Raw genomic sequence first — 26,938 nt, forward strand, 5'->3', positions numbered from 1 at the left:
GCCTCATTGACTACCTGTCTTGGAGAGGTTTAAAGGACAGGTAGTAAAAGCTGGCTGCCAGTTTAGGCTGTAACGGCCGTCCCGCTCGCGGTGTTGCCACGTAGCGGTTCACCACTCCCAGCAGCTCTTCCTGATCATGTACCTCAAGCTTACTCCCAGTTTCTTCAGCCAGTGACCCCTGGGAAAGCTGGGAGAAGCAGGACACAGCATGGCAGGTAGGAGGTGAACACAGGCGAGGAGCATCACTGGAGGGCATTTGTCCTCAACGAGAGGAGAGAAAACGGAATAGAAAATAGTGTGCTCAACAATGCTGAAGCCTGTAGCCAGATCATTGAAGTTGTGGAAGGATGAATATTCTTACATGATATTTGTAATCACTCTTACAGTGATTCTGGCTGGATAAATCTATATTAAAAAAACATGTAATTCTATCAAAGCCACCTTCTTGTTGCAAGGTTTCATTCGTCCTATCTCCCCATAAATATCAGCATTGGACCAGGTTGTTGGTGAGGGAGAAGGGAGATTAGGGGATATAAGAGGATCTGAATGACTTTGTCATAAAAGGCCTGTGTCCTGAACTGATAAATAGATGTGAACCATATCACCATAGGGGGATTAACGTGATAACTGGGGTAGAATATCACAATGGAAAGGTTGTGCAGAAGGCTCAGTGGCTGGGGAGGGAAGTTGCAGAAGGAAGAGTGATTGCTCAGATAGCTCTAGGGAAATTGATTATTTGATTTATCTCGTGGATATGGATAGATCTAAACACAACAATTTTCAGCTCAAGAAACAGTCTCCTTGTGTCCTTGGCATGCAAATTACACGACCTCGTCATCGCGTTGAGGCGCACGGACATCGTATGGTCGCGCGGCCGGTCCCTCTGAGAAGCGCGGAGGGGTATGGAGTTATGTGTGGCATCGCGCGGGGCTCCGAAATTTTTGTAGCGAACAAAATCTTCGCGCGCCAACGGCTGGTCGCGTAACTGACGGCCAAAGTGGGACAGGCCCAAGACCCTGGCGCAATGCAATGCCTCACCTCCAACAGCAGTAGAAGCAGGCAAACGATCGCCAAACTCGGCCTGGGGCTCACGGCAGTTGCAGTCTGGATCCACCCCCACTACTACTCCCAGAGCGGGGCCAGGAAAATTGAAGATAGACACAAAATGCTGGAGTACTCGTTAGTAGGAGAGAAGCAATGGATGACGTTTCAGGTCAAGACACTTCTTTCAAACTGAAGAAGAACCTCGACCCGAAACATCACCCATTCCTTTTCTCCAGAGATGCTGCCGGTCCCGCTGATTAACTCCAGCATTTTGCGTCCATCTTCAAATGATGTCACAGGCTCCAGACGTCTGTGCGAGCGCATGAAATCGCGCGCGAACTTCGTGGGACCGTCACGCCTCAACGCGACCACGAGGTCGCATAATTAGCGTGCCAAGGACACGTGTGGGACAGGGGCTTTACTCTTTTATTTCTCTACATTGATGCTACCTGCATTCTCTCCATTGATGCTGATGTGTTGAATATTTGCAGCACTTTTCTGCTTCACAGTAATGTCCATGTACAGCTCAGATGTAAAACAATGGGGCTGCTTGGTGCAGCCATATAATCCATCCATTTACTTCATAATTCTTTGGGATTGTATGGTTCTTCATGCAATGAATGAGAATATTTTTTTCAGTCCGGATTGCTAACTGGGATTGCTAACTCCTGTGATCTTTGACTCCATGACTGCTAGGATCCATGATCCAAAATCTTCTATCGCTTGGGCATGAATTATTGCTTATTTAAGATCCTGAGTTTAAATGTGAGCTCCAAATTGTTGGTCTTAATTGTTCTTATTGATGCTCTTACTGTCAGGTACGTGATTCACCCACAAATGTACCTGCACACTTGAAGTCTTCCCCTTCCCCCTTATGCTCTTCGACCGTTGATCTCGAGTCAACCCCGAGGCCCTACCGCCACCGCCGAGGCTCCCGTTGCTGTCGAGGCCCACCACTGCTGGAAGTCTCACACTGACGTCAATGCACTTGCTGCCGCCACAGAGGCTCCCAACGTCACCTTTACATCGGGGACCTGAGGTGGAGAGTGCTGCACATGGCTGTAGCATGTGACAGATACTTGAGCCGGTTCATGGACTCGCCAGCCGCCTGTCACTTCTGCGGCAAGGAGGAGACCGTGTTTCATTTGTACATGCAGTATGAAAGGTTGCATCCCCTGCTCGACTATCTGAAGGGGCTGTTCCTCAAGTTTTGGCTACATTTTAGCCTCACACCCCTGATATTTGGGCACCCGGTGAGGAAATATTATACAATAAAATTGCTTAAATGATAACTTCTGTGTGAGGAACTTATGGTAAGTTGCAAGAGAAGGAGCTGAGGTTTTCAAAAATACCTAGCCCACAAAGGAATAAAGAACACACACACACACATAGGAGATGGCTTGCTATAACATGGGGATGTTGATGTAAAGTAAGTAAATAAGTACGTTTATTGGCCAAGTATTCACATACAAGGAATTTGCCTTGGTGCTGCGCCCACAAGTAACAACATGACATACAGTGACAGTTACGAATGACTCAGAAAACACTAAACATTAATAATAATAAAACATTAATCATAAAACAGCATTGATCAAGCATGTGAACCAACAAAATACCAGTTCAAAGGGAGGCTACAGATATTTGGCTGTTGAGTAGAGCAACTACTCGTAGATAAAAACTGTTTTTATGTCTGGCTGTGGCAGCTTTGACAGTCCGGATTCACCTTCCAGAGGGGAGTGATTCAAAGAGTTTGTGGCCAGGGTGAGAGGGGTCACAGATGATCTTACCCGCTCACTTCCTGGCCCTTGCAGTGTACAGTTCATCAATGGAGGGAAGGTTGCAGCCAATAATCTTCTCTGCTGATCGGACGATCGCTGCAGCCTCCAGGTGTCGTGCTTGGTGGCTGAGCCAAACCAGACCATGATGGAGAAGGTGAGAACAGACTCAACGATGGCTGCGTAGAATTGGATCATCATTGCCTGTGGCAGATTGTGCTTCCTCAGCTGCCGTAGGAAGTACATCCTCTGTTGTGCCTTTTTGACTGCTCCACACTTAAAGTCCTTGGAGATGATGGTTCCCAGGAACTTAGAAGACTCCACAGATGTGACTGTGGTGTTGTTGATGGTGAGTGGGGTGAGGGGAAGTGGAGCTCTACTAAAGTCTACAATCAATTCCACTGTCTTAAGAGCATTCAGCTGCTGGTTGACACTTCCTGTCTGTGGGCAGATTCCGCCCCATCCTGGATCAGTCCAATCAGGGTTGTGTCATTCGCAAACTTGAGAAGCTTGACAGAGGAGCCAGTGGAGGTGCAGTCATTGGTGTAGAGAGAGTTAAGGAGAGGAGAGAGTATGCAGCCTTGCGGTGCTCCTATGCTGAGCGTTTGTGGGTCCGAGATGTGCTTTCCCAGCCTCTCATACTGCTTTCTGTCTGTCAGGAAGCTGGTGATCCACCAACAGAGGGCTTCAGGCACAGCCAATTCTGGCACAATGGTGTTGAATGCAGAGCTAAAATCAACAAACAGGATCCTTGCATAGGTCCCCTGGTGCTGTAGGATGAAGTGCAGGCCCAAGTTGACTGCATCATCCACAGACTTATTGGCCTGACATGCAAACTGTATGTTTTGTGTGATTGCTGTATGATGTTTTATTTATATTCTGAGAGGTGTTCTCTGAAAATTAGTTTAATATTTCTGTGGTTTTACTTCATTGAAATAAAATGATTTTGAGCAAAGAGGTTAAAGACAACCACAGAGGGGAAAAGGGTTGTAAAGGGGCCAGAAAAGGAAAAAAATTATGTACTATATGTGTTGTCAATCACTGGAAAGGATTTGGTTGATTGGTTAATGCAAATAAGCTAAATGCATGATAAACCAAAATGATCGGTTAATAGTTTGCCACTCCTTTTGTACCATTTTTGTTCAATAACTATATAATGTGTTACGTATGTGTCAAAGTAGTAGTTCTTTCGACCTGCTCCAGATTTTGTAGCTCTGTGTTGGGAGGTTTAAAGAATTATCCAGCGCTGTCAGAATAAAGAATTGATTTTTAGCAGCAATGGTTTGAATCAAGTTTTCTTGAATTGGACAAACAAAAGAAATTAGTTTAACTTATTAGTTAGGTCGGAAGGGATCTCCCTGTCCGTCTGCTCCTGGGCCTGGCCAAGATGCCCATTCGCGGGTCGAGGCAGCGGCCGTACCGGGTTTGACTGCCTGCCCCTTTTCGGGGCTTACGTCCGTGCCCGCGTGTCCCCAAAGAGAGAACACGCGATGTCCACGGGGAATTTGGAGGCCTTCCCTGAACGCTGGTCGCCGCAGGAGGTTGAGTGTTTTGTTGATAAAGTTGGCGTTATATTAATTTGATGATTGTTTGTTTGTAAACTGTCAACATAGGCAGTCTTTGATTGTGTTAATACCATGTATGTTTATTATTAATTTTTGAATGAAAGTATTATAATTTAAAAAAAAATTAAAACACGTCACCTCCACTGAGGCTCCTTCGGCCCAGGCAGGCTTCACCGCCTGGCTTCTCCGCAGTCCCCTAGGAAACCTGTGGGGCAAGTCGGGGTTACCGGGGCAGTTGTTTGGCGGATGACACCCCGGGACACTCTCGCCACGCTTGTGTCTCTCCGGGACACACAAAGTGTCAAATAAGTCATAGCTTCACATACCTGCTATTGTAGCATGGTTCTTTATCAAGGGATCACAAGTTTTTCACTTTGATTTCTCTCCTTTTTATGTTATTTATGTTTATGTTTTCCAATAGTCACAACATTTTTTCCAAACTTTTTTTAATAATCAGCTCATTCATGCACTTGAGAACTCTTGTTCATCCTGGCTCTCTCCACCTCCAGTTGTTTGCTTCAAACACTTGTGAAATTTCAGAAGAAAATGGGTTGGTAAGGTGCAATTGAATAGAAATTCCATTGTTTTTTAAAGAACCACATTTCTGGAATACAATAGATACCATCTGATATAGTTTGTTAGATGTTCTGTTATTTACTATAAGTATCTGCACAAAAATATATTCCACAATGTATGTGAGGATACAAACAGCTTTGATAAGTTTTTTTTTAATTGTAAAAATGTATCAAGTTATGTAGTAAAAATCAATTGACTGAAACATACAGCATGGAAGCAGGCTCTTCAGCCCAGCGAGCCCTGCTGACCATCAATCACCGTTCACACTAGTACTATGTTATTCCACTGCATCCATTCCTTTAACACTAGAGATCAATTAACCTACAAATATGCTCATCTTTGGGACGTGAGAAGAAACCAAAGCATCCAGAGGAACCCCACATGGAGAATGTGCAAACTCCAGGCTGACAGCACCCGAGATCAGGATCAAAACTGAGTCTATAGTGCTGTGTGGCACTCTACCAGCTGCACCACTGTACCATCTTAATTGTTTCATAAAATTAAAATAAGTGCATGATATCTATACTATTACTAAAACTCTCATCTTGTCCTCTTCCGGTTTGCATTGTTTTTAAATTTGCGCAAAAACGATCCTTCATAGAGCTACGATATTTCGCCATCTTGGGGCGTGCGGCCAAGTGCAGCCAGTTTTATTAAGATCGGTGAAATATTTTATAAGGTTATTGGTCTGTTATTCGCCGGGATCGCGACACCCCTTCCGGCACCCGCTGTCAATCACCGGCAGGGAGAATAAAGCTGAAGGAGCGGCGTGCGGGCAAGGGCTGCTGTGTTCTTGGGCTGGGGTAGCGACCACCACGACGAGCCGGCTGCTGATGAGTGCAGCCGGGGCTGGGAGCCACTGAGTGCGACAGGCGCCGGGTTCTGGAGCCAGTGAGTTAGTCCGGTGCCGGGTCCTGCAGCCTGTGAATGCGGTCGGAGCTGGAGCCGCTGAGCCCACACACCCTCCTCCCAACCCCCCCCCTCTTTCACACACACCTCCCTCCCCCACCCACCCCCCTCCTCCCCACACCTCCCCCCACACCCCTCCCCCCACCCCCTCCCCCCACACCCCTATTTACAGACTTTAGAATATAGTGGGCGAATGAAGCTTTGGTTTCAATCAATTTCCTGTGTCAAGCACAAACCTTTGTCCCCAGGCTCATTTTGAGAAACATGTTTCTTCCCATACTTCTTTAGGATCCTGACCAGAACATTAAACATTTTTTATTAAGTGTTTTATGATACTGTATGGTGCAGAGGAATTGGACAAAAAGTCATGTGGAGATTCTTGCACTTTTATTATATTTCTCATCAATTTACACACAATCCTCGACAGTAATTTAAGCTAATAATTTCATAAGACAGAAAAAAAGCACACACATTTTCTTCTAAACAGCACTTTTACGTTTCCACAATAACAAGTGTAAGAATTAATGATTAACATTTCTTTTTGTAAGATTGGTTTGCAGAACCAATTGCGAAATACTTCCTTTTCACATGGCATTTATTGCCATGTCCACTCCGGGATTTTGTTGTGCGGCTCCATTTGTTACTTTATTAAAAAGCTGAAAAAGAAGAAAGTTCTTATATTTTAAAGGATCCTGGCCCATCTGTTCAGCAACAAAATATAAACATTAAGAGTGTTTAAAATTTTAAATAGATTAAATTATCAATCTAAAATCTATCCAAATAATCATTCTCAAGGAGGCGGCCCTGGAAATTGTGGATGCATTGGTAATCATTTTTCAATGTTCTATAGACTCTGGATCAGTTCCTGTGGATTGGAGAGTAGCTAATATAATGCCACTTTTTAAGAAAGGAGGGAGAGAGAAAACAGGGAATTATAGACCAGTTAGCCTTACATCAGAAGTGGTGAAGATGCTTGAGTCAATTATTAAAGATGTAATAGCAGCGCATTTGGAAAGCAGTAACAGAATCGGTCAAAGTCAGCATGATTTATGAAGGGGAAATCGTGCTTGACTAATCTTCTGGAATATTTTGAGGATGTAACATGTAGAATGGATAAGGGAGAGCCAGGGTGTTTCTGGATTTTCAAAAAGCCTTTGAAAACGCCCCACACAATTATTAGTGCACAAAATTAGAGCACATGGTATTGGGGGTAGGGTGTTGACATGGATAAAGAACTGGTTGGCAGACAGGAATCAAAGAGTAGGAATTAATGGGACCTTTTCAGAATGTCAGGCAGTGACTAGTGGGGTGCCGCAAGCTCAGTGCTGGGACCCAGTAATTTATAATATATATTAACGATTTAGACGAGGGAATTAAATGTAACATCTCCAAGTTTGTGGATAACACAAAGATGGGTGGCAGTGTGAACTGCAATGAGGATACTATGAGGCTGCAGGGTGACTTGGATAGGTTGGGTGAGTGGGAAGATACATGGCAGATGTAGAATAATGTGGATAAATGTGAGGTTATCCACTTTAGTGGCAAGAACAAGAAGGCAGATTATTATCTGAATGGTGTCAGATTAGGAAAAGGGGAGTCACTGAAAGTAAGCAGGTACAGCAGGCAGTGAAGAAAGCAAATGGCATGTCGATCTTCATAAAGGGAGGAATTGAGTATAGGAGCAAGGAGGTACTACTGCAGTTGTACAGGGCCCTGGTGAAACATGGAAATATAGAAAATAGGTGCAGGAGTAAGCCATTCAGTTCTTCGAGCCAGCACCACCATTCAATAGGAGCATGGCTGATCATCCAAAATCAGTACCCCTTTCTAGCTTTTTCCCCATATTCCTTGATTCCCTTAGCCCTAAGAGCTAAATCTAACTCTCTCTTGAGATCACACCTGGAGTATTGTGTATAGTTTTGGTCTCTAATTTGAGGAAGGACATTCTTGCTATTGAGGGAGTGCAGTGTAGGTCACCACATTAATTTTCAGGATGGCGGGACTGACATACGATAAAAGAATGGGTCGACTGGGCTTGTACTCACTGGAAGTTAGAAGGATGAGAGGGCATCATAGAAACATATAAAATTCTTAAGGGATTAGACAGGCTAGATGCAGGAAAAATGTTCCTGATGTTGGGGGAGTCCAGAACCAGGGGTCACAGATTAAGCGCAAGGGGTGGGCCATTTAGGACTGAGGTGAGGAAAACTTTTTCACCCAGAGAGTTGTGAATCTGTGGAATTCTCTGCCAGTGGAGGCCAATTCACTGGATGTTTTCCAGAGAGAGTTAGCCATCCTGAAAATTAACCTGACGAACCTATGCTGCACTCCCTCAATAGCAAGAATGTCCTTCCTCAAATTGGGAGACCAAAATTACACACAACACTCCAGGTGTGGTATCAAAAGAGTTAGATTTAGCTCTTAGAGCTAGGGGAATCAGGGAATATGGGAAAAAGCCGGAGCGGTGTACTGATTTTGGATGATCTGCCATGGCCTACTCTTGCATCTATTTTATATGTTTCTATGTTCTAATCTAAAATCTACCCTATGGCTTAAAAAAACTCCAAAGTCAATCCTACTCAAGGCTTTTTGATATACCATAATAGTTGTATTCCTAAGATGTCCCACGTTATGAAGAATCATGTGATTCTTTGTGTCAATAGGATAAAATAACTTGTTAATGCAAATCTGCATCTCTCTGGCCAGAGAGAACCTCATTTGTAAAAATAGTTATTTTTCCTGCAGAATTTTCAAAAACAAAGGTACTTTTAATAGCTATAAGTTTATTTATTTTACTGCAAGCTAAAAGTAGTAAAGGCTGTTTAATAGAAAGTCATTGCACGTGCCTGTGGGAGCAATTGCTTGTCAATTTCCGTCACCATTCATGGTGAAACAGACAGATTAGGTTCTTAGGAGACCGATTACCTAAGGGCAGTTACGTCAAAACAAGTTGTATCTTCCTTGGACTGTTCTTTCCCCAAAGATAGCCATTTTGCAACGTGAATTTTTAAAGTAACTTTTAAGTGGTTTTCAAGTTCCTGGTGGTCGTCATATTATAAACAATTCAGCCCATGTAATAAAAACAGTGTTCCCTAATTCATCAATCTCATTATAACCTGTTAGTGTAATTGAAGCACATGTTATTGCAAAACTACCTGTACTCTGAAAGTGAAAAGACCTATGTGTTTATTATCTTAAGCTACTAGTTTACTCAAGAATCCATTACTTAAATAGGCAATGGTAGAAATTATAGGATTTTAGACAGTATAATTATATTCCCCAGAGGCTTCAGTCCAAAATCGTAAGCTGGAACTCTAGTGCATTATTAAGGGAATACTGCATTACCTGCTGTTTCTTCTTTAATTCAGACTTTAAATTGAGGTCCCACTGGCCCGACTCATGCAGATTGCATAAGCAATTGCATGCCACTTTAATGATGAAGTGAAGTGTGCCAAGTTCTTTGTGCAGGCCATTATTTCTTTGCTGGCATCACTAAAATAAGATTATCAATTACCCAGTCTTTATCTCGCTCATCTTTAGGAGTTTATTGTGTGCACATTGCTCTTTTATTTGACAAGGTTGAGCAAACATTGAAGGTATCACTTTAGACGTAGAATTATGATGCTGCGAAAGACACAATGTTCTCTTGCCTAATCTGATTGATAATTTGCTTTAAAAAATTATTCATCTGGATGTTACAGTATGGTCCCCATACTGGCTCCCTTTACTTTTTCTCTCTGCTCCTCCTTCACAAAGGCAATTATCATCACGTGCAGTTCACAGTGGTGTTTTTCTTCCCTTGCTTTGGTGCTTAAACTGGCACTTATTCCTACGCCTCGACCATTCCCCAATAAAATTCCTTTCCATCTTTGAAATATTTCAGATGCATTCTTACTTCTCTATGGCTCATGTAGACGTCATGCTGGTTCATTCTTTCCATCTCACCAGCATCCACAACAAGATATTTCCCTAACCAGCTCTCCAAAAAAGAAAATCCCATCTCAAAATTGTCAAGGGGAGATGGGGGCTCCTAAAATTGGTCTGACAAATTCCATCTATGGTATGTTTTTAGTGTTTCATCTTTATAGGGCCTTCAAGTAGGGGGCGAGGAGCTAAATCTTCATCATGGTTCACATTCTTTTCACTGAACCGATTTTAATGTGCAAGTTAAATTATAGGGAGACTATGCCTAGCCTTTTGCCTCTCCAAAAAGGGGCATCAAATAACATCTCAGTGATAAATCAGTGCATTTCATGGTCTATCAGAGATAAAAATGTATTCTAAAGAATTGAAAATGCATGCTGTTTTTAACAAAATTAAAATCCCTGTTCTTGTAAATGTAGGCCTGTTAATGTGCAGCTGTGTAAAAAGGTGATTGAAAAATAAAGACGTCTCTTTTCCTTCTCTTGATTCTTCTTTATTTCATTTAAACAACTGTTTGCAGTTAGTGTCTGTGGAATAATACCAGTTTGTATCTTAATAATTTCCAGTACATTTAAGCTGTTGGTGTGCAGAACAAATTGTTGGAAGGAAATCGACACAAATTCAAGGTTTTAAATCTGCAATGTAAATAGCATTCTTTGAGTTATGAAAATTGTAACATATGATTAATATCATTAAATTAAATGAATGCAATGGAGAAGCAACCCATGGTGTTATTGTTCATTGCCATTTCGAAATGCTTCTATTTAAATAAGCACTTGCTTTGACATACAGCCGGCGAACGCCTAGTTAGCAGCTGTTTGTAGCTGTGTTACTCATGTAAATTATTTGGTAGGTCTTGCTAGCTCTCACAGCACTGAAAAATGGCCTTTTGCATACCCCACATGTTTTTCACAAACAGCATAATATAAAAGTAAGAAGCTGCATATATATCTGGCATTGTTGCCAAAGAATCTGGCTATTTTTCACCAATTCGACTTATTTGTACGTATTTGGATGGATGCAAGGTAGAGTAGCTGCTTCGAGCACAGCACCTGGTCACAGGAGAGGTCAGCAAGCAGTGTGAGGCACAATCATGCCATAAAGCATATAGATGCCTTATCTTTAGCTCACTTGTCATTATGATACTTGTAGAGTGCAGGATTTATTCTATGTCCTCCACATTGCAGAGGCTAAAGTGCCCCGAAAATAGAAACAGGAACCATGGCTATTTCCTCTTGACATAGCACCACATTAACTTTGGGCTGCCAGTTCATTTGTACAATGCGAGCTTGCAGCCAGTATAAAACTCTTTATTCTTTGGCTAATGTCTCAACAGGAGGCTCAGTTTCCTGAATGGTAAAACGAATTATAGATAAACTGTACTATTTAAAGGCAGCCTGTACTTCATAAAAGGGGTGGGGTGAAGGAGTTAATTGTGGCTGCAGCAGCTGGGGGTGGCCTGGGCTCCAGTTTCATTGTGGCCTGAGCCATGTTTCCGATTTTTTTTTAAAGTGTGGATATTGCAAACAAGGCAAACATTCATCACCAGTCCCTGGTGGTATTTGAGAAGATGGTGGTGATATAAATTGAGGGAACTAAACAAGGTGCATACATAAAATGAAACGAGAGCCCTTCATTTGCACAAAGCAATAGGGAATAAGGCATTGCATAGTTCTGTACATGAATGTACAAAGAGATAAATGGGCGGTTCCATAGATAGCGCAAGCGTGTTCTATAAGGATGCTTCAGTATCATAAGTCATGTGATAGGAGCAGGATTAGGAGATTCGGCCCTTCAAGTCTACTCTGCCATTCAATCATGGCTAATCTAGCTCTCTCTCCTAAACCCATTCTCTGCCTTTTCCCCATAATCCCTGACACTCGTACTAATCAAGAATCTATCTCTGCCTTAACAAAATCCATTGACGGTCGCCACAGCGTTCTGTGGCAAAGAATTCCACAGATTCACCATCCTCTGACTGGTGAATCCATTGAATCCTGATGGAGCCATGTAATGAGGCATGGTCATAATATCATGTGCAACAGTGGGTCTTCACCAGAGGTGATCTTACAGGATGAGTTATATCTGAAGGAATGGATCATGCACTCATCTGCTCTTCATTGGGTCAATGCCATTGATTGAAAGTCTGGGCTGGGTGAAGGTGTTGTGCTCTTTACCTCCAAATGTATATAACAATGCTGATGTTTTGTGCAATTGAAGAGTGTGCTTGGTCTGCACCTACCAAGGCAGACAGGCACCTCTCCCTCCTGTAGGTTGCAAGGTGTTTGCCTGCATGACCTGTGCCTGGACAAGTACAAATGGTTCTCTGCTTCACAACAAAGAGGGGCAGGTGCAGGTGGCTTACATACCCCATGGAGGAAACAGAACTCCCCGTTAGGGAGAACAATGATGATTCTGTGATGGCATCTGGGTTGCATAATGGTGGACCATGGTATCCTCATTATTAATCCATCTCCTCACATTTCACAATCTTTTATGATTTACACACTGCAGAGAGCGGCCATGCCTATTTAATTTCTTCCCTCTCATTACCACAACTCACAACCACAACTTGCACCTTTCTTCTTTCATATAGCCAAGGACTCTTCACTCAAGAAGAAGACGACTCACAATTACTGTGATTTAATGCTTGCAGAAACAGATTAATCTATTGCAATGCACACAATTTCAAAGTTAGCTTGGTGACAGTATCTGCATATGATGAGAAGAAGCAAGTACCCTGCAGTCTGTGCAAGTGGAAGAGATAGCACAGGTGCCAGTTCTCCAATGGATGAGGTTGCACCTGAGTTTTGTTCAGATGTCCATATTAAGTGGACAACCCACATAAGCAGAAAGATACGTATATGCAAAAAAATGCTTGCTTCAAAAACCAGCTGATAAACCCTTATCGCAAAATGCATTATTAAAGATGATAAAAAAGAAACACATCATATTCAGTTAAATGTTCTGTATAAATTAAGTGGACAACTTGGGTTTTTACACTGGAAAATCAGGAAGGGGAAGTTGTAGACATAAACATGATATTTCATTTATACTGCGGGATGGAAAGCAAGTAATAACGGATCAGAACCCTGCTTTACACAGTGCCTGATTCTGGTTTCCATGGAAACAAATATCGGTTAGGGAGCAACCTATATTATTGCATTTAGGGACAACAGCAAAAATTAATCCCGTATAATGGACTATCGTTTATTTACTATTCATTAACTTAGATGAATAGAAAATTGCACAATTTCATTTGTACCACTGTCCCTAACTTGCTTTTAAATATCCTGCCCCCACCCCCGAGTGATCATTTATATCCAAACATCAGAGAGAACATGTTTGACAATGCTTTCCAATAATTAGTGACTGCAAAAGTAATTGCTTACTATCACCTAAAATAAGAATTGTTTACAACATTTCAAATTTCAAATCTATTTTCAGATAATTGAGATGAAAGGGAATGACAGCTTCTTTAACAAGTATGAGTAGTATGTTTCATGCTAGCTCATCATTAACTGCAGCCAAATTATGTTTCAAAGTCAGTAGAATGAACCTACCTGTAAGGATACCCATGATACTTGGACCGGAATATTGACAGCAGCAAACTGAAGAAAAAAACCACCAAGCCTAATCCCACCAGGCAGATTACTGTAGGAAAATGACAGATTAGAATGAACAAAAGTTAGCTCAATTTCAGATGAACGTATTCAAGTGCAACTCAGTTGCTGTTCGATTAGTTTACTAAGGCAACATTACTTCTTGTGCCAGTAATTGTAGCATTTACTATGGAATCTAAGACTTAAATATACCGTAAGATTTGCAGGACAGAGCGACTGAGGAGTACAGTCACATGTTGGCAGAATGTTGAAGAAGCTGTTGGGCAAGTTTGGCTTCATCGATCAGTGTATCGGTGTATGAGATATAGACTCAAAAAAGACAATAGACTACAGGTGCAAGATTAGGCCATTCAGCCTTTCGAGCCAGCACCGCCATTCACTGTGATCATGGCTGATCATCCTATTCCTGCTGTCTCCCCATATCCCTTGACTCCACTACCTTTAAGAGCCCTATCTAACTCTCTTTTGAAAGCGTCCAGATAATTGGCCTCCACTGCCTTCTGAGGCAGAGAATTCCACAGATTCACAACTCTCTGGGTGAAAAAGTTTTTCCTCATCTCCATTCTAAATGGCATAGCCCTTGTTCTTAAACTGTGGCCTCTGGAACTGAACTCCCTCAACATTGGGAACATGTTTCCTGCCTCTAGCGTGTCCAATCCATGAATAATCTTATAAAAAAGATCTCCTCTCATCCTTTTAAATTCCAGAGTATACAAGCCCAGCTGCTTGATTCTATCAAGATATGACAGTCCCTCCATGCCGGGAATTAACCTTGTGAACCTACGCTGCACTCCCTCAATAGCAAGAATGTCCTTTCTCAAATTTGGAGACCAAACTGCACACAATACTCCATGTGTGATCTCACCAGGGCCCTGTACAACTGCAGAAGGACCTCTTTGATCCTATACTCAACTCCTCTTGTTATGAAGGCCAACATGCCATTGGATTTCTTCACTGCCTTCTGTACCTGAATGCTTACTTTCAGTGACTGATGAACAAGGACCCCCAGGTCTCATTATACTTCCCCTTTTCCCAATTTGACATCATTGAGATCTGTTCTGTTCTGTATTTATTTATGCCTACTATGTTCTGTTGTGTTGAAGCAAAGCAAGAATTTCATTGTCCTATCTGGGACACATGACAATAAACTCTCTTGAATCTTTTAAAGAGCAATAGAAGATAACTAAAACGGTGAGACCATATACCAATGAATATATACACACACACATAAATAACAGATAAGGTGCAATGGGCTATTAATGATCAGAGTTTTGTTTGAGATGAGTTTAATAGCCTGATGGCTGTGGGGAAGTAGCTATTCCTGAACCTGGATGTTGCAGATTTCAGGCTCCTGTACCTTCTACCTGAAGGCAGCGGGGAGACGAGTGAGTGTCCAGGATGGTATGGGTCTTTGATGATGGCAGCCTTTTTGGGGCAATGGCTGCGATAGATCTCCTCGATGGTGGGGAGGTCGGAGCCGATGATGGACTGGGCAGTGTTTACAACTTTTTGCAGTCTTTTACGCTCCTGGGCGCCCAAGTTGCCGAACCAAGCCACGATGTAGTTCGAGAGAGTCCTCCTTGACATACCGACTCTCTGTAATCTTCTCAGGAAGTAGAGGCGCTGATGTGCTTTCTTTATAATTGTATCCGTGTTCTCAGACCAGGAGAGATCTTCACAAATATGCACGGCCATGAATTTGAAGCTCTTGACCGTCTCCACCATCAACCCGTTGATATAAAGGGGTCCCCATACCACACCTTCCAAAGTCCACAATCAGTTCCTTGGTTTTGCTGGTGTTGAAAGCCAGGTTATTGTGCTGGCACCATTTGGTCACCCGGTCGATCTCACTTCTATACACTGACTCATCTCCATCAGTGATACGTCCCACAACAGTGGTGTCATCAGCGAACTTGATGATGGAGTTCGAACTATAACCAGCTACGCATTCAATAGACAATAGACAATAGGTGCAGGAGTAGGCCATTTGGCCCTTCGAGCCAGCACCACCATTCAATGTGATCATGGCTGTTCATCCCCAATCAGTACCCCGTTCCTACGTTCTCCCCATATCCCCTGACACCGCTATTTTTAAGAGCCCTATCTAGCTCTCTCTTGAAAGCATCCAGAGAACCTGCCTCCACCGCCCTCTCAGACAGAGAATTCCACAGACTCACCACTCTCGGTGAGAAAAAAGTGTTTCCTCATGAGTATAGAGTGAGTACAGTCATGAGTATAGTATAGAGTGAGTACTGCAGGGGGCTCAGCACGCAGGCTTGAGGTGCTCCCGTGCTGATTATTATCGAGGCTGACACATTTTCACCAATACATTTCCAGCAATCATTGAAACATATACGATTGTTATGGGCTTGGACACACTAGAGGCAGGAAACATGTTCCCTATGTTAGGAGAGTCCAGAACCAGGGGCCATAGTTTAAGAATAAGGAGTAAGCCATTTAGAACAGAGACGAGGAAACACGTTTTCTCACAGAGAGTGGTGAGTCTGTGGAATTCTCTGCCTCAGAGGGCGGTGGAGGCAGGTTCTCTGGATGCTTTCAAGAGAGAGCTAGATAGGGCTCTTAAAAATAGCGGTGTCAGGGGATATGGGAAGAACGTAGGAACGGGGTACTGATTGGGGATGATCAGCCATGATCACACTGAATGGTGTTGCTGGCTCGAAGGGCCAAATGGCCTACTCCTGCACTTATTGTCTATTGACTGCATAGCCGGTCATAGTCCGAACTCCATCCGATGTTAAGTCCGCACCCCGCCTTGGCTCACGATAGTCCGAGGTGGCCTGCAACTCCATCGATGGTAGGCCGCAGAGCCCGGAGAATGTGATCTGAAATTTGATCACCTCTCCGGGAGGGTAAGAACTATTTCCTGCACTTAATTTCTATTTTTCTCTGATGTTTCAGGGCAGGATTCTTCTGCAGACAGATAAAAAAAATAGAAGAGTGGAGGGAGAGGACAAAGCATGGCAGGCCATGGGTGAGGTGATGGGTTTGATAGGCAGATTGTTGGACAAAGACCAGAGATGAAAATACACATAGTTTGAGACAAAAGGATTAGAGAGTTGCAAATTGTGAAGCAGGAGGATTGACAAGGTGAGAATTGTTTTGGAATGTAGACGGAGGGGGAGGAGAGAAAATAGATGCAAGGTCAGCAAGGGGAGGGGTGAAGAAAATGATTTGGGGGGCGGGGTTACAGGGAAGAAAGGGGAGCGGGGTGTTTTGTACAGTTTAAGTTGGAGAATTCAATATTCATACGGTCAGGTTGTAAGCTACCCAAGCAGAATATGAGATGCTGTTCCTCCAGTCCGTGTGCGACCTCACTCTGGCAAGGGAAGAGGCCCAGCACAGGTCAGTATTGGAATGGGAAGGGGAGTGGTTTGCAACCAGGAGATCCAGCATGCCTTGGTGGAAGATGCAGAATCTTGAAAGCATGCGCCACCAGATTCAAGAACAGCTTCTTCCCCACTGTTATTAGTCTTCTGTGTGGAACTTCCATAAGCAAGGGTATTGTCCAATTCATCTCTTACCTCATTGAGGACATTGAACATTATCTATGGAACTGACGAGCTACAATGCTGAGAACTATATTCTGCACTCTGTATCTTCCCCTTTGTTCTACCTGTTATATCTGATCTGATCCATACAAAACAAAGCTTTTCACTGTATCTCAGTATACGTGACAGTGATAAGCCTAATACCTCGGGGCAAATTTTTCACACAGAGGGTGATGCGTACATGGAATGAACCATCAAAGGATGTGGTAGAGATGGGTAGAAGTATGACGTTTCAAACACACTTAGACAGGTTCGTGGATAGGAATGCAATGGAAGGTTATGGGTCAGGAACAGGCAGGTAGGACCATCTCGGTCATTATGGATGAGTTGAGCCAAAGAGCCCACTGTTTTTTCTCAAAAAATCTATGAATCTAGACCACAATGAGTTGGGATATTTGAAATGCAACATGACTTATAATGGTGCTATAGTTCCCTCCATGGATGCTTTGTTGACACTACTTCAACAAAATCACAGAAAACTCTAATGTATTAGGAGCAAGGACAACAGTTATTCCAATGATAAATATGGAAGTTGTGCAGCTCTGCTCTCCACAACATGCTGAGGTTCAATACAGATGTGGTAATGGTACAATGATTTCATGTTCATCAACGTGAGCAATATTGTAGCTGATATTAGTTTCTGGTGTTGTCATATTAGATGCTGTGCAAAGATTTACACCCATGCTAATAAACAAGTTTCCAAAAGGAATGTGGAAAGTTGCAAAACATGTTGTAGAGACAAAAGGATTTACCAGAAAAAATCGGACAGCTTCACAGAAGACATGAATTTTAGAAAGGAGTGGATGGGTTTTATAAACACGGAGATGGAGAGGAAGATAATTGAATGAAATGTCCAGATATCTGTTACAGTCTTATATGAGGTTAGCCAATTTGCCCTCCAAGGAAACTGCTCCATTTTATTTCATTAATAATCGATCTAAGGGATTGACTGCAAGAGAATGTTCACATCTTGAAGCAGAAGTATTATTGGGTGTCAAGGTTACAAGCTGAATGTTTATGTCTGCTACCACGCTGCACACCACCACAATATCAGAATCTCACAGCATAAGTGGCTGCCATTTACTCATCCTGCCTTTGAAAGAGTCACCCAATTATGCCCAATCACCAGTTCTCTTCCTTAAGCTCTACAATGTTCTCAAGAATCTGCTTCTGGTGTGCTTTCAGGCTGTGCATTCCAAGACATAAGCACTTATGGCACATAGATACTTACACAACAGGTGCAGGAGTAGGCTATTTGGCCCTTTGAGCCAGCACCGCCATTCAATGTGATCATTCACAATCAGTACCCCGCCCTGCCTTCTCTCCATACCCCTACGAACTCTATCTTCTCCCCATACACCTAAGAACTCTATCTAACTCTCTTTTGATTGCATCCAATGAATCGGCCTCCACTGCCTTCTGAGGCAGAGAATTCCACAAATTCACAACTCTCTGGGTGAAAAAGTGTTTCCTCTTTTAGACACTCTTTTAGAAAGGAGGTAAGGAGGAACGTCTTCAGTCAGAGGGTAGTTGATCTGTGGAACTCCTTGCCACAGAGGGCAGTGGAGGCCAAGTCAGTGGATATTTTGAAGGCAGAGATAGACAAATTCTTGATTAGAACGGGTGTGAAGGGTTATGGAGAGAAGGCAGGAAAATGAGAATAGGAGGCCGAGATCAGCCATGATGGAATGGTGGAGTAGACTAGATGGGCTGAATAGCCTAATTCTATTCATATAACTTGTGAACTTATCTCAGTTCTAAATGGCCTATCCCTTATTCTAAAGCTGTGGCCCCGGTTCTAGACTGGTGTGAAAAGATGATCTCGGCTTAGATTCTTTTTTCCAATTATTTTAAATCTGTTTCCTTTGGTAACCAACCTTTCTGCAAGTGGAACTAATTTCTGCTTATTGACTGTCAAAGTCATTCATCACTTTTTGATTCCTCTATTAATTCCCTCCTTAACCCTCTCTGTTCTAAGGCAAGGCAAGGCAAGGCAAGTTTATTTGTATAGCACCTTTCAACACCAAGGTAATTCAAAGTGCTTTACATAAAACATTAAAAGCATTGGAAAGAAACACATATAAAATGACATTTAGATGTAAAACGATTATTAGATTATTCAGATAAAATAATTACAAAATTAAAAGCAATCAAATAAAATATTTAAAATAGAATTAAACCAGGAATAGAAGTTACAGTGCAGTATAGGTAATTAACAAATTGTATTGTTTACTGAAAGGCAGCGGCAAACAGAAAAGTCTTCAGTCTAGATTTAAAAGAGCTGAGAGTTGCAGCAGACCTGCAATTTTCTGGGAGTTTGTTCCAGATATGTGGTGCATAAAAACTAAATGCTGCCTCTCCATATTTAGTTCTGACTCTGGGGACACAGAGCAGACCTGTCCCAGACGATCTGAGAGGTCTGGGTGGTTCGTAGCTAAGCAGAAGATCAGAAATGTATTTTGGCCCTAAACCATTCAGTGCTTTGTAAACCAACAGTAATATTTTGAAATCAATTCTTTGACAGACAGGAAGCCAGTGTAAAGACCTCAGAACTGGAGTAATGTGATCTACTTTTTTGGTCTTAGTGAGGACTCGAGCAGCAGCATTCTGAATTAACTGCAGCTGTCTGATCGACTTTTTAGGGAGACCTGTAAAGACACTGTTACAGTAGTCGAGCCTGCTGAAGATAAATGCATGGACAAGTTTTTCCAAATCCTGCTGAGACATAAGTCCTTTAATCCTTGATATATTCTTTAGGTGATAGTAGGCTGACTTTGTGACTGTTTTTATGTGGCTGTTGAAGTTCAGGTCTGAGCCCATGACTACTCCTAAGTTTCCGGCTTGGTTTGTTGTTTTTAGCATTACCATTTGAAGCTGGGTGCTAACTTTTAATCGTTCTTCCTTGGCTCCAAAAACAATTATTTCAGTTTTTTCTTTGTTTAATTGGAGAAAATTCTGGTTCATCCAATCGTTGATTTGCTCAATGCATCTACTCAGTGCTTGTATTGGACTATAGTCTCCTGGTGATATTGTTATGTAGATATGTGTGTCGTCTGCGTAACTATGGTAACATATTTTGATGTTTTTCATGATCTGAGCCAGTGGAAGCATGTAGATGTTAAACAGAAGAGGCCCCAGAATGGAGCCCTGGGGAACTCCACATGTAATTTTTGCAGCTCAGATGTGTAATTACCTATAGACACAAAGTAGTCCCTGTCCTTCAAGTAGGATTCAAATCATTTTAAGGAGGACCACAAACATCAGGAAGATAATGACAAGCTCCAAACTGAGATTAAAGTGATTTTTCCTTATTTTCAAAAAGGATAGAAGGTTTCACCAACTAGAACAGAGAACTTTATGTCGAATAAAACAATGGTTCAAGTTTCAACAAGGAATATTGATGGGATGGAGACGAATCAGGGCAGTAAGAGTTTAGATTTAAGTTTAGGTTTTGGTTTATTGTCGTGTGTACTGAGGTACAGTGAAAAGCTTTGCTTCAGCATTGATTTTGGGATTAAACAGAAATGAAGCTCTCCCTGATGTATCACAATACATTAAATGTGAGCTTCATACAAACCTCAATCTGTTGCAAACCAAAGGATTGACGTCAGACTGCAATAATGTATCACAGACAAAAATCAAAACTAAAAATCCTGTCTGAAGAAGGGTCTTGACCCGAAACGTCACCCATTCTTTCTCTCTGAAGATTCTGCCTGTAACACTGAGTTACTCCAACATTTTGTGTCTATCTTCGGTGTAAACCAGCATCTGCAGTTCTTTCCTACACTAAATATCCTGTTCTTTTCTACACGTGCTTAATGACAGTACCATGCTTGTCAAGGTAAAGGTCGCATCTTATGTTGGAACTAGTCTTCATGTGAAAATCAGCAAGGCTACTCAGACTTGGCAGGACCCCAATCATGCTTCGAACACAAGAAAATAGGACCAGCACCAGATCATCCAGTCCCTCAAGCATGCTCTACCATTCAATATGATCAAGGCTAATCTGCCCTGGCCTCATCTGATCTTCTGTGCCAGTCACCTTTAGCCCTGAAATACCCAATTGTTCAAAAATATATCTGCCTCCTTTTTCAATTTGCCTGTGATAATGCTTGCATAAATAACCTTTTTGGATTGGAGAATTCCAGAGATTCACCACTCTGCAAGAGGAAATTCCCATGCACCTCAGTTTAAAATTACTTTGCCGATCTTGAAAATATGTCCCCATGTTTGAAAATATGTCCTCCTTTAGAAACATAAATGTTCCACAATGATCATCCCACTTTTTTCTAAACTGCAGAGTACATACATGAACTAGAACATTGGTAGCAGTAAACTGAAAGTCTAGTCCCACCAGAGATAATATAGTAATAAAATGACAGATTAGCATTAATGAAAGCAACTCAGCACAACTTCAAAAGTGGTCATTTTGGCAAGTTAGTGGTTGTACTGACTGTTTTTCAGGGTATAATTAATTCATTTTTAAGCATACAGCATTTGCAGCATAATTTAAGATTTAAGTTATAGAGTGCTATTCCAATAAGCCTCCCAAAGCTGCAGTAGACATGCAGAGCAGAGATGGGATGAGGTGTATGGAGATCATTCACATGTGAGAATTTGTTGCGTACGTTATCCCTCTGGTCCAAAAAGGGTTGAGGGCAATTCTATTCGCCCATCTGCCAAACTGATCAAAACCACCGAGGAAGCTATTCTTAAAAAAAAGGTTTTGTATAACTCAGTCACACAGTTTTTACAAATAAATTAATTGTTCTCTTACGGATCTGAATAAAGGTCCTGATCCGAATCTATGCTCTCCAGAGATGCCGCCTGACCTGCCGCGTTACAAAAGCACTTTGTACCCTTTAACAGTTCTTTTATGCAACAAGTACAATTCTATGCAAATAATTGCCATTTCTCTGTTTTGTGTAAATGTAATTTTGTACAAACTTTTACAAATATGACCACCTGGTGGCACCAGCAATGGCTGCCTCGCCAACACTCTGTCTGTCCCTTCCTTCTTTGTGTTTAATAGTATGTGTTTCATGTATGTTTTTAGTGTCCATATCGTATCTCCGTCTGCACTGCAGCCTAACATCGAGGAGTTGGTGGCCTTTGCTAGACACCGACCTTTGAGAGCTCCACCGCGGGGAGCCTACGGGACTTTAACGTCACGGAGCCCGCGATTCCTTTGCCAAAGATCGACCTGGGAGCTCCGACCGTGGGTGCTTACAAACTAACATCACGGAGCTCGCAGTCTCTGGTCAGAGACTGACTTCGGGAACTCCAAGCCACAGGAGCTTTGACAGCCCTGGCGCGGGTGTTTCGATTGTCCCGACGCAGGAGCTTCGACCGCCGGCTGCGGGAGCTTTGATCGCCCGGACGGATGCTTCGACTGCATTGACCGTGGGAGAATAAAGAGGAAGAAGATTGGACTTTTTTGCCTTTTTCACAGTGAGGAATGTGGGGACTCCACTGCGGTGGATGTTTATGTTAACCTTTATGTAGTTGTGTGTCTTGTCACTTTTTTTTCTCATGACTGTATGGCGATTCGCATATCACCGTACCTTAATTGGTACACGTGACAATAAACTGACCTTTGAAATCTTTGAAACCTTTGAAATCCAGTTGAGGAGTTGCAGCATATTCCACGGGGAGACCAATGCTCATAGGTATAACAATTATATTTTTGAATCTTTATGGTGTGAAAATATGGGTCCGGACCTTTATCTGAACTTCTAAATAATAATACATTCTGGTCAACTTCTGAGAAAGAGATTGCATTTTGACACTAATAGTTCTGCAAGTGTGGGTTAGTAATACACTTATAACAGCATAGAAAATTCTTTAAAAATATGAAAATTGAAAATGCTACAGTTGATTCCATTTAAAATTAATCTGATGTACTTTAAGACAGACCTTTGCTGTGCATTCATGCAAGATGACTACACATTCATAATCAAACAGAAGGAAAGGCTAGTAAAGAACAAACCATACTAAATGTCAAAAATGTGGCAATTCAAATTATTCTCACTAGATCCAAGAGCAATGCATGGTTATGTTCCAAATATAGTTTGACTCTGCTTGTGATATCGTATATGAGGTCATGCTACAGCTGACCATTTCAGTGCTTTCAAATTCCTTACAATTATTTGGAGCAAATGTACTGTTAATGTCATGAAAAATTTCTCCCTTGACCTGAAGAGAGCATATAATGTAAATAATGAGCATGAAGTAAAAAAATAGATGTATTTACAACATAGTGATATGGCATGTTTTCTTCATCATCAACAAGCACATTAAATACATTTGAAATGTACTGTTTCATAACTCTGTATCCATACTTATCAATAGAGTCAGGATGTGCCTTTTCTTGCCTTTTTTGATGATTTCAAGATAATGCCTTTTTCAAGATCGAGTGCTAATCAGCCTTTTTTTGTTTTGCTAAAAGGTCATGCTATTTTCACTAATTGTACCGTGATTACAATGCATTTTCTATGTTAACACATTGATATTAATGTTATTATTAACGTGTTAACATAGTATAACTTACAAGGAAATTTCCACCACCGGGTCAAAACAGGGGGCGCCACCGTTGGTCATTCATTAGTTCGTGCCGCTGCCCGCTGGTTCAGCCTTCTCCAAGATCTATTTAAGAAAGAACTGCAGATGCTGTAAAAATCAAAGGTAGACAAAAAATGCTGGAGTAACTCACTGGGTGAGGCAGCGATGGAGAAAAGGAATAGGTGACATTTCGGGTCGAGACCTTTCTTCAGACTGGTGTGGGGCAGGCGGGAAAAATAAAGGAAGAGGCGGAGACAGTAGGCTAGAAGGAGAGCTGTGATGGGGGAGGATGGAGAAGGCAAGGGCTATCTAAAATTAGAGAAGTCAATGTTGATACCGCTGAGGTGTAGAATACCCAAGTGAAATACCCGCTTGTTTCCTCACTACATTTTTTGCTGGTTCCAGTCTCTGAGTTTTCAAGTGATTTGTGCAAGGTATTCATTGATGCTGGAATTCCACTGTGTAAATTGGAAAACAACTCTCTCAGAGGTTTTTTAGAGAAATACACAGAAGAACATATACCTAGGGAGTCATCATTACGGAAAAAAATATGTTGACAGCAACTTCAATATCGTTGTGCAGAAAATTAGAGATGAAGTTGCATGCAACAATATATGGATCTCAATACAGGAGACAACCGATGCTGTGGGGAGATATGTTGCCAATGGGTCATTGGTACACTGGAGGCAAATCAACCATCAACCATCAAAGGAAGTATTGGAGAAGTCAAACAGCTCAACTATTGCTCAGTTATTTACAACTTAATTTGGTGTACTTTGACTAGAAGGTATAAAACACGAGAATGTTCTTCTGTTTGTGACTGATGCAGCTCCGTACATGAGAAAAGCTGCTCGTGCTCTTAAAGTTTTATTCCCCAAAATGTTGCATTTGACATGCTTAGCTCAAGGACTTCATAGGATTGTCAAGCACATATGTAGCTTGTTTCCAAATCTCAATCGCCTAGTTTCCAATGCCAAGAAAATCTTCCTCAAAGCACCGTCAGGTGTGCAGTTGTTCAAGGAAATGGCACCCGAGATTCCGCTAGCTCCTCAGCCCATTTTGACTAGGTTGGGTACATGGCTCTACCCTGTACTCTACTATGCTGCAAATTTTGAAAAGATAAAATAAATCGTCAACTGTTTTGAAGAAGAAGAATCTGCTGCAGTCAGGATCATCAGTAAAATCATGTAAAAAAAATTCCCTCCACCGCAAGCTTGTGTTTATTGCTTCCAATTTCGCAAACTTACCACAAGCTATCACTTCCCTTGAGAAACGTGGTGAAACATTAGTGAATAACTTGCAAGTTTTCAGCAAAGTGACTGACGATATCTGCAAAATTTCTGGCGATGTAGGTAAAGATAAACAGGGAAAATGTGAGAGAGTAATTTTAGCTAACAAAGATCTTGAATTAATACAAAACATAGCTAAAGTTCTCAAAGGTAGTTGTAATGCACAAGGTATCGACATGAATATAGAGTCTGGTGCTTGTTTCGGGTATGCACCAGTGCCTTCAGCTGAGGTAGAAATAAGATTTTCACAACTGAAGCATATTCTGTCTGACAGACGGCATAGTTCAATACCAGAAATTTTGAAAAAAATGCTAGTAATTATGTGCAATCAGGCAACTTTGGTCATTGAATGTAGAATATATTATCATTTTTAACCATCTTTTGGTGGTGGAAATACATGCCTTTTTATGCAATTTTTTTCAATAAATGCCTTTCTCGTGCCTTTTTTGTAATTTTATTATGCCTTTTTACCTGCCTATTTCAAAGTTTTTTAGTGTCCTAAACATCATGGCTCTACTTATCAAGCATTAATTTTGATAGTCACAAGTAATTGAAAATTGCAGGCTTTGTTCAACACTTCAATTTAACCAAGATGCTGAGGAAAATTATAACATAATTAAAAACAGAATTACAATGAAAAAAAAAGCAAGACAAGCACCACGGATGAAAGAAGGTATTGTAAGTTCTACTTTATTACGAATAAAGGCATAGGCTGTTTTCTAAATGGGGTGAGAATCCAGAAATCAGAGATGCAAAGGGACTTGGGAGTGCTGGTGCAGTATTCCCAAAAAGTTAATCTGTAAATTGAATCTGTAGTAAGAAAGCAAACTGAATGTTAGCATCTATTTCAAGAGGGCTTGTATACAAAAACAGGGATGTAATGTTGAGGCTCTATCAGGCGCAGGTAAGTCCGCATTTAAAATGGCAATTTTAATTGTGACATTTGTGACCATTGCGGTTGCAGCCCCTAGACTGTGGAACAGCATCCCCTTTCCCATCAGAACTTCCCCCTCCATCGACTCTTTTAAGTCAAGACTAAAGACTTATCTATACTCCCAACCCTTTCCTGACGTCCTCTGAGTGAGGGCTACATGTATATATGTATGTAGTTTGTTTTGTTGTGCTATTCTTATAACAGATGTAAAGCACTTTGGCCAACAAGAGTTGTTTTTTAAATGTGCTATAGAAATAAATGTGATAACTTGACTTGATTAAAGAGTAAAAGAGTAAAAGGTTAAAATTATAGGACAATGAAAAAAGAGTGGGAGAACGGGACAAACTGGATTCTACTTGTGCTGTGCTGACATGGACTTGTGGGTTGAATAGCCTCCTTCCATGCTATATGATTCTATGAACTGCACTGCTAATGATGATGGGAATGTTTCAGTGCTACAGAGTCATAGAGTCATACAGCCTGGAAACAGGCCCTTCGGCCCAACTTACCCATGCCGACCAAAATGCCCCATCTACACATGTCCAAGTTCTGATATACCCAAATTTAAATAATAAATCCTGCAACGCTCCTGAAATCTAATTTTGGTGAACAGATTTGGCTGTATTAGGTGGAAGTGCTGGTAGTGTAGAGAAAGCATGGACTCTGCAGAAGGACTTGGGCAGGTTGGGAGAGTGGGCAGAGAAGTGGCAGATGAGATATAGTGTAGTAGAATGTGGAGTCATACATTTTAGTAGTAGAGATAAAGGCGTAGACTATTTTATAAATGGAGAGAGAAATCAGTGGTGCAAAGGGACTTGATAAGTTGATCTGCAAGTCAAATCGGTAGCAAAGAAAGCAAACTCAATGCTAGTATTTATTTCAAGAGGGCTTGTATACAAAAATGGGGGATGCAATGCTGAGGCTCTATAAGGTGCTGGTAAGGCATTTGGAATATTGTGAGCAATTTTGGGCACCATATCTGAGGAAGGATGTGCTGGCTCTGGAGAGGGTCCAGGGGAGGTTTAAAAGAATGATCCCAGGAATGAGTAGGTTAACCTATGATGAGCATTTGTGGGCACTGGGCCTGCACTCGCTGGATTTTAGAAGAATGAGGGGGACCTCATTGAAACATACAGAATAGTGAAAGGCTTGGATAGAGTGGATGTGGA

The 26,938-nt window shown here is 41.8% G+C and overlaps 1 protein-coding gene across 1 annotated transcript in view; it reads right to left on the minus strand.

The window, feature by feature from the left end:
* Positions 1 to 6,241: 6,241 nt before the first annotated feature.
* The window catches only part of tusc3 (tumor suppressor candidate 3), a 390,927-nt gene continuing 370,230 nt past the window's right edge, over positions 6,242 to 26,938 (minus strand). The window contains exons 9-10 of the mRNA XM_055635574.1: positions 13,357 to 13,447; positions 6,242 to 6,525 (exon numbers count right to left, since the gene is read on the minus strand). Coding sequence (XP_055491549.1) covers positions 6,510 to 6,525; positions 13,357 to 13,447 — 107 coding nt within the window. The 3' untranslated portion in view covers positions 6,242 to 6,509. The remainder of the gene's footprint in view (positions 6,526 to 13,356; positions 13,448 to 26,938) is intronic.

The sequence above is a fragment of the Leucoraja erinacea genome, chromosome 1 (genome assembly GCF_028641065.1).
Source record: "Leucoraja erinacea ecotype New England chromosome 1, Leri_hhj_1, whole genome shotgun sequence".
NCBI lineage: Eukaryota > Metazoa > Chordata > Chondrichthyes > Rajiformes > Rajidae > Leucoraja > Leucoraja erinaceus.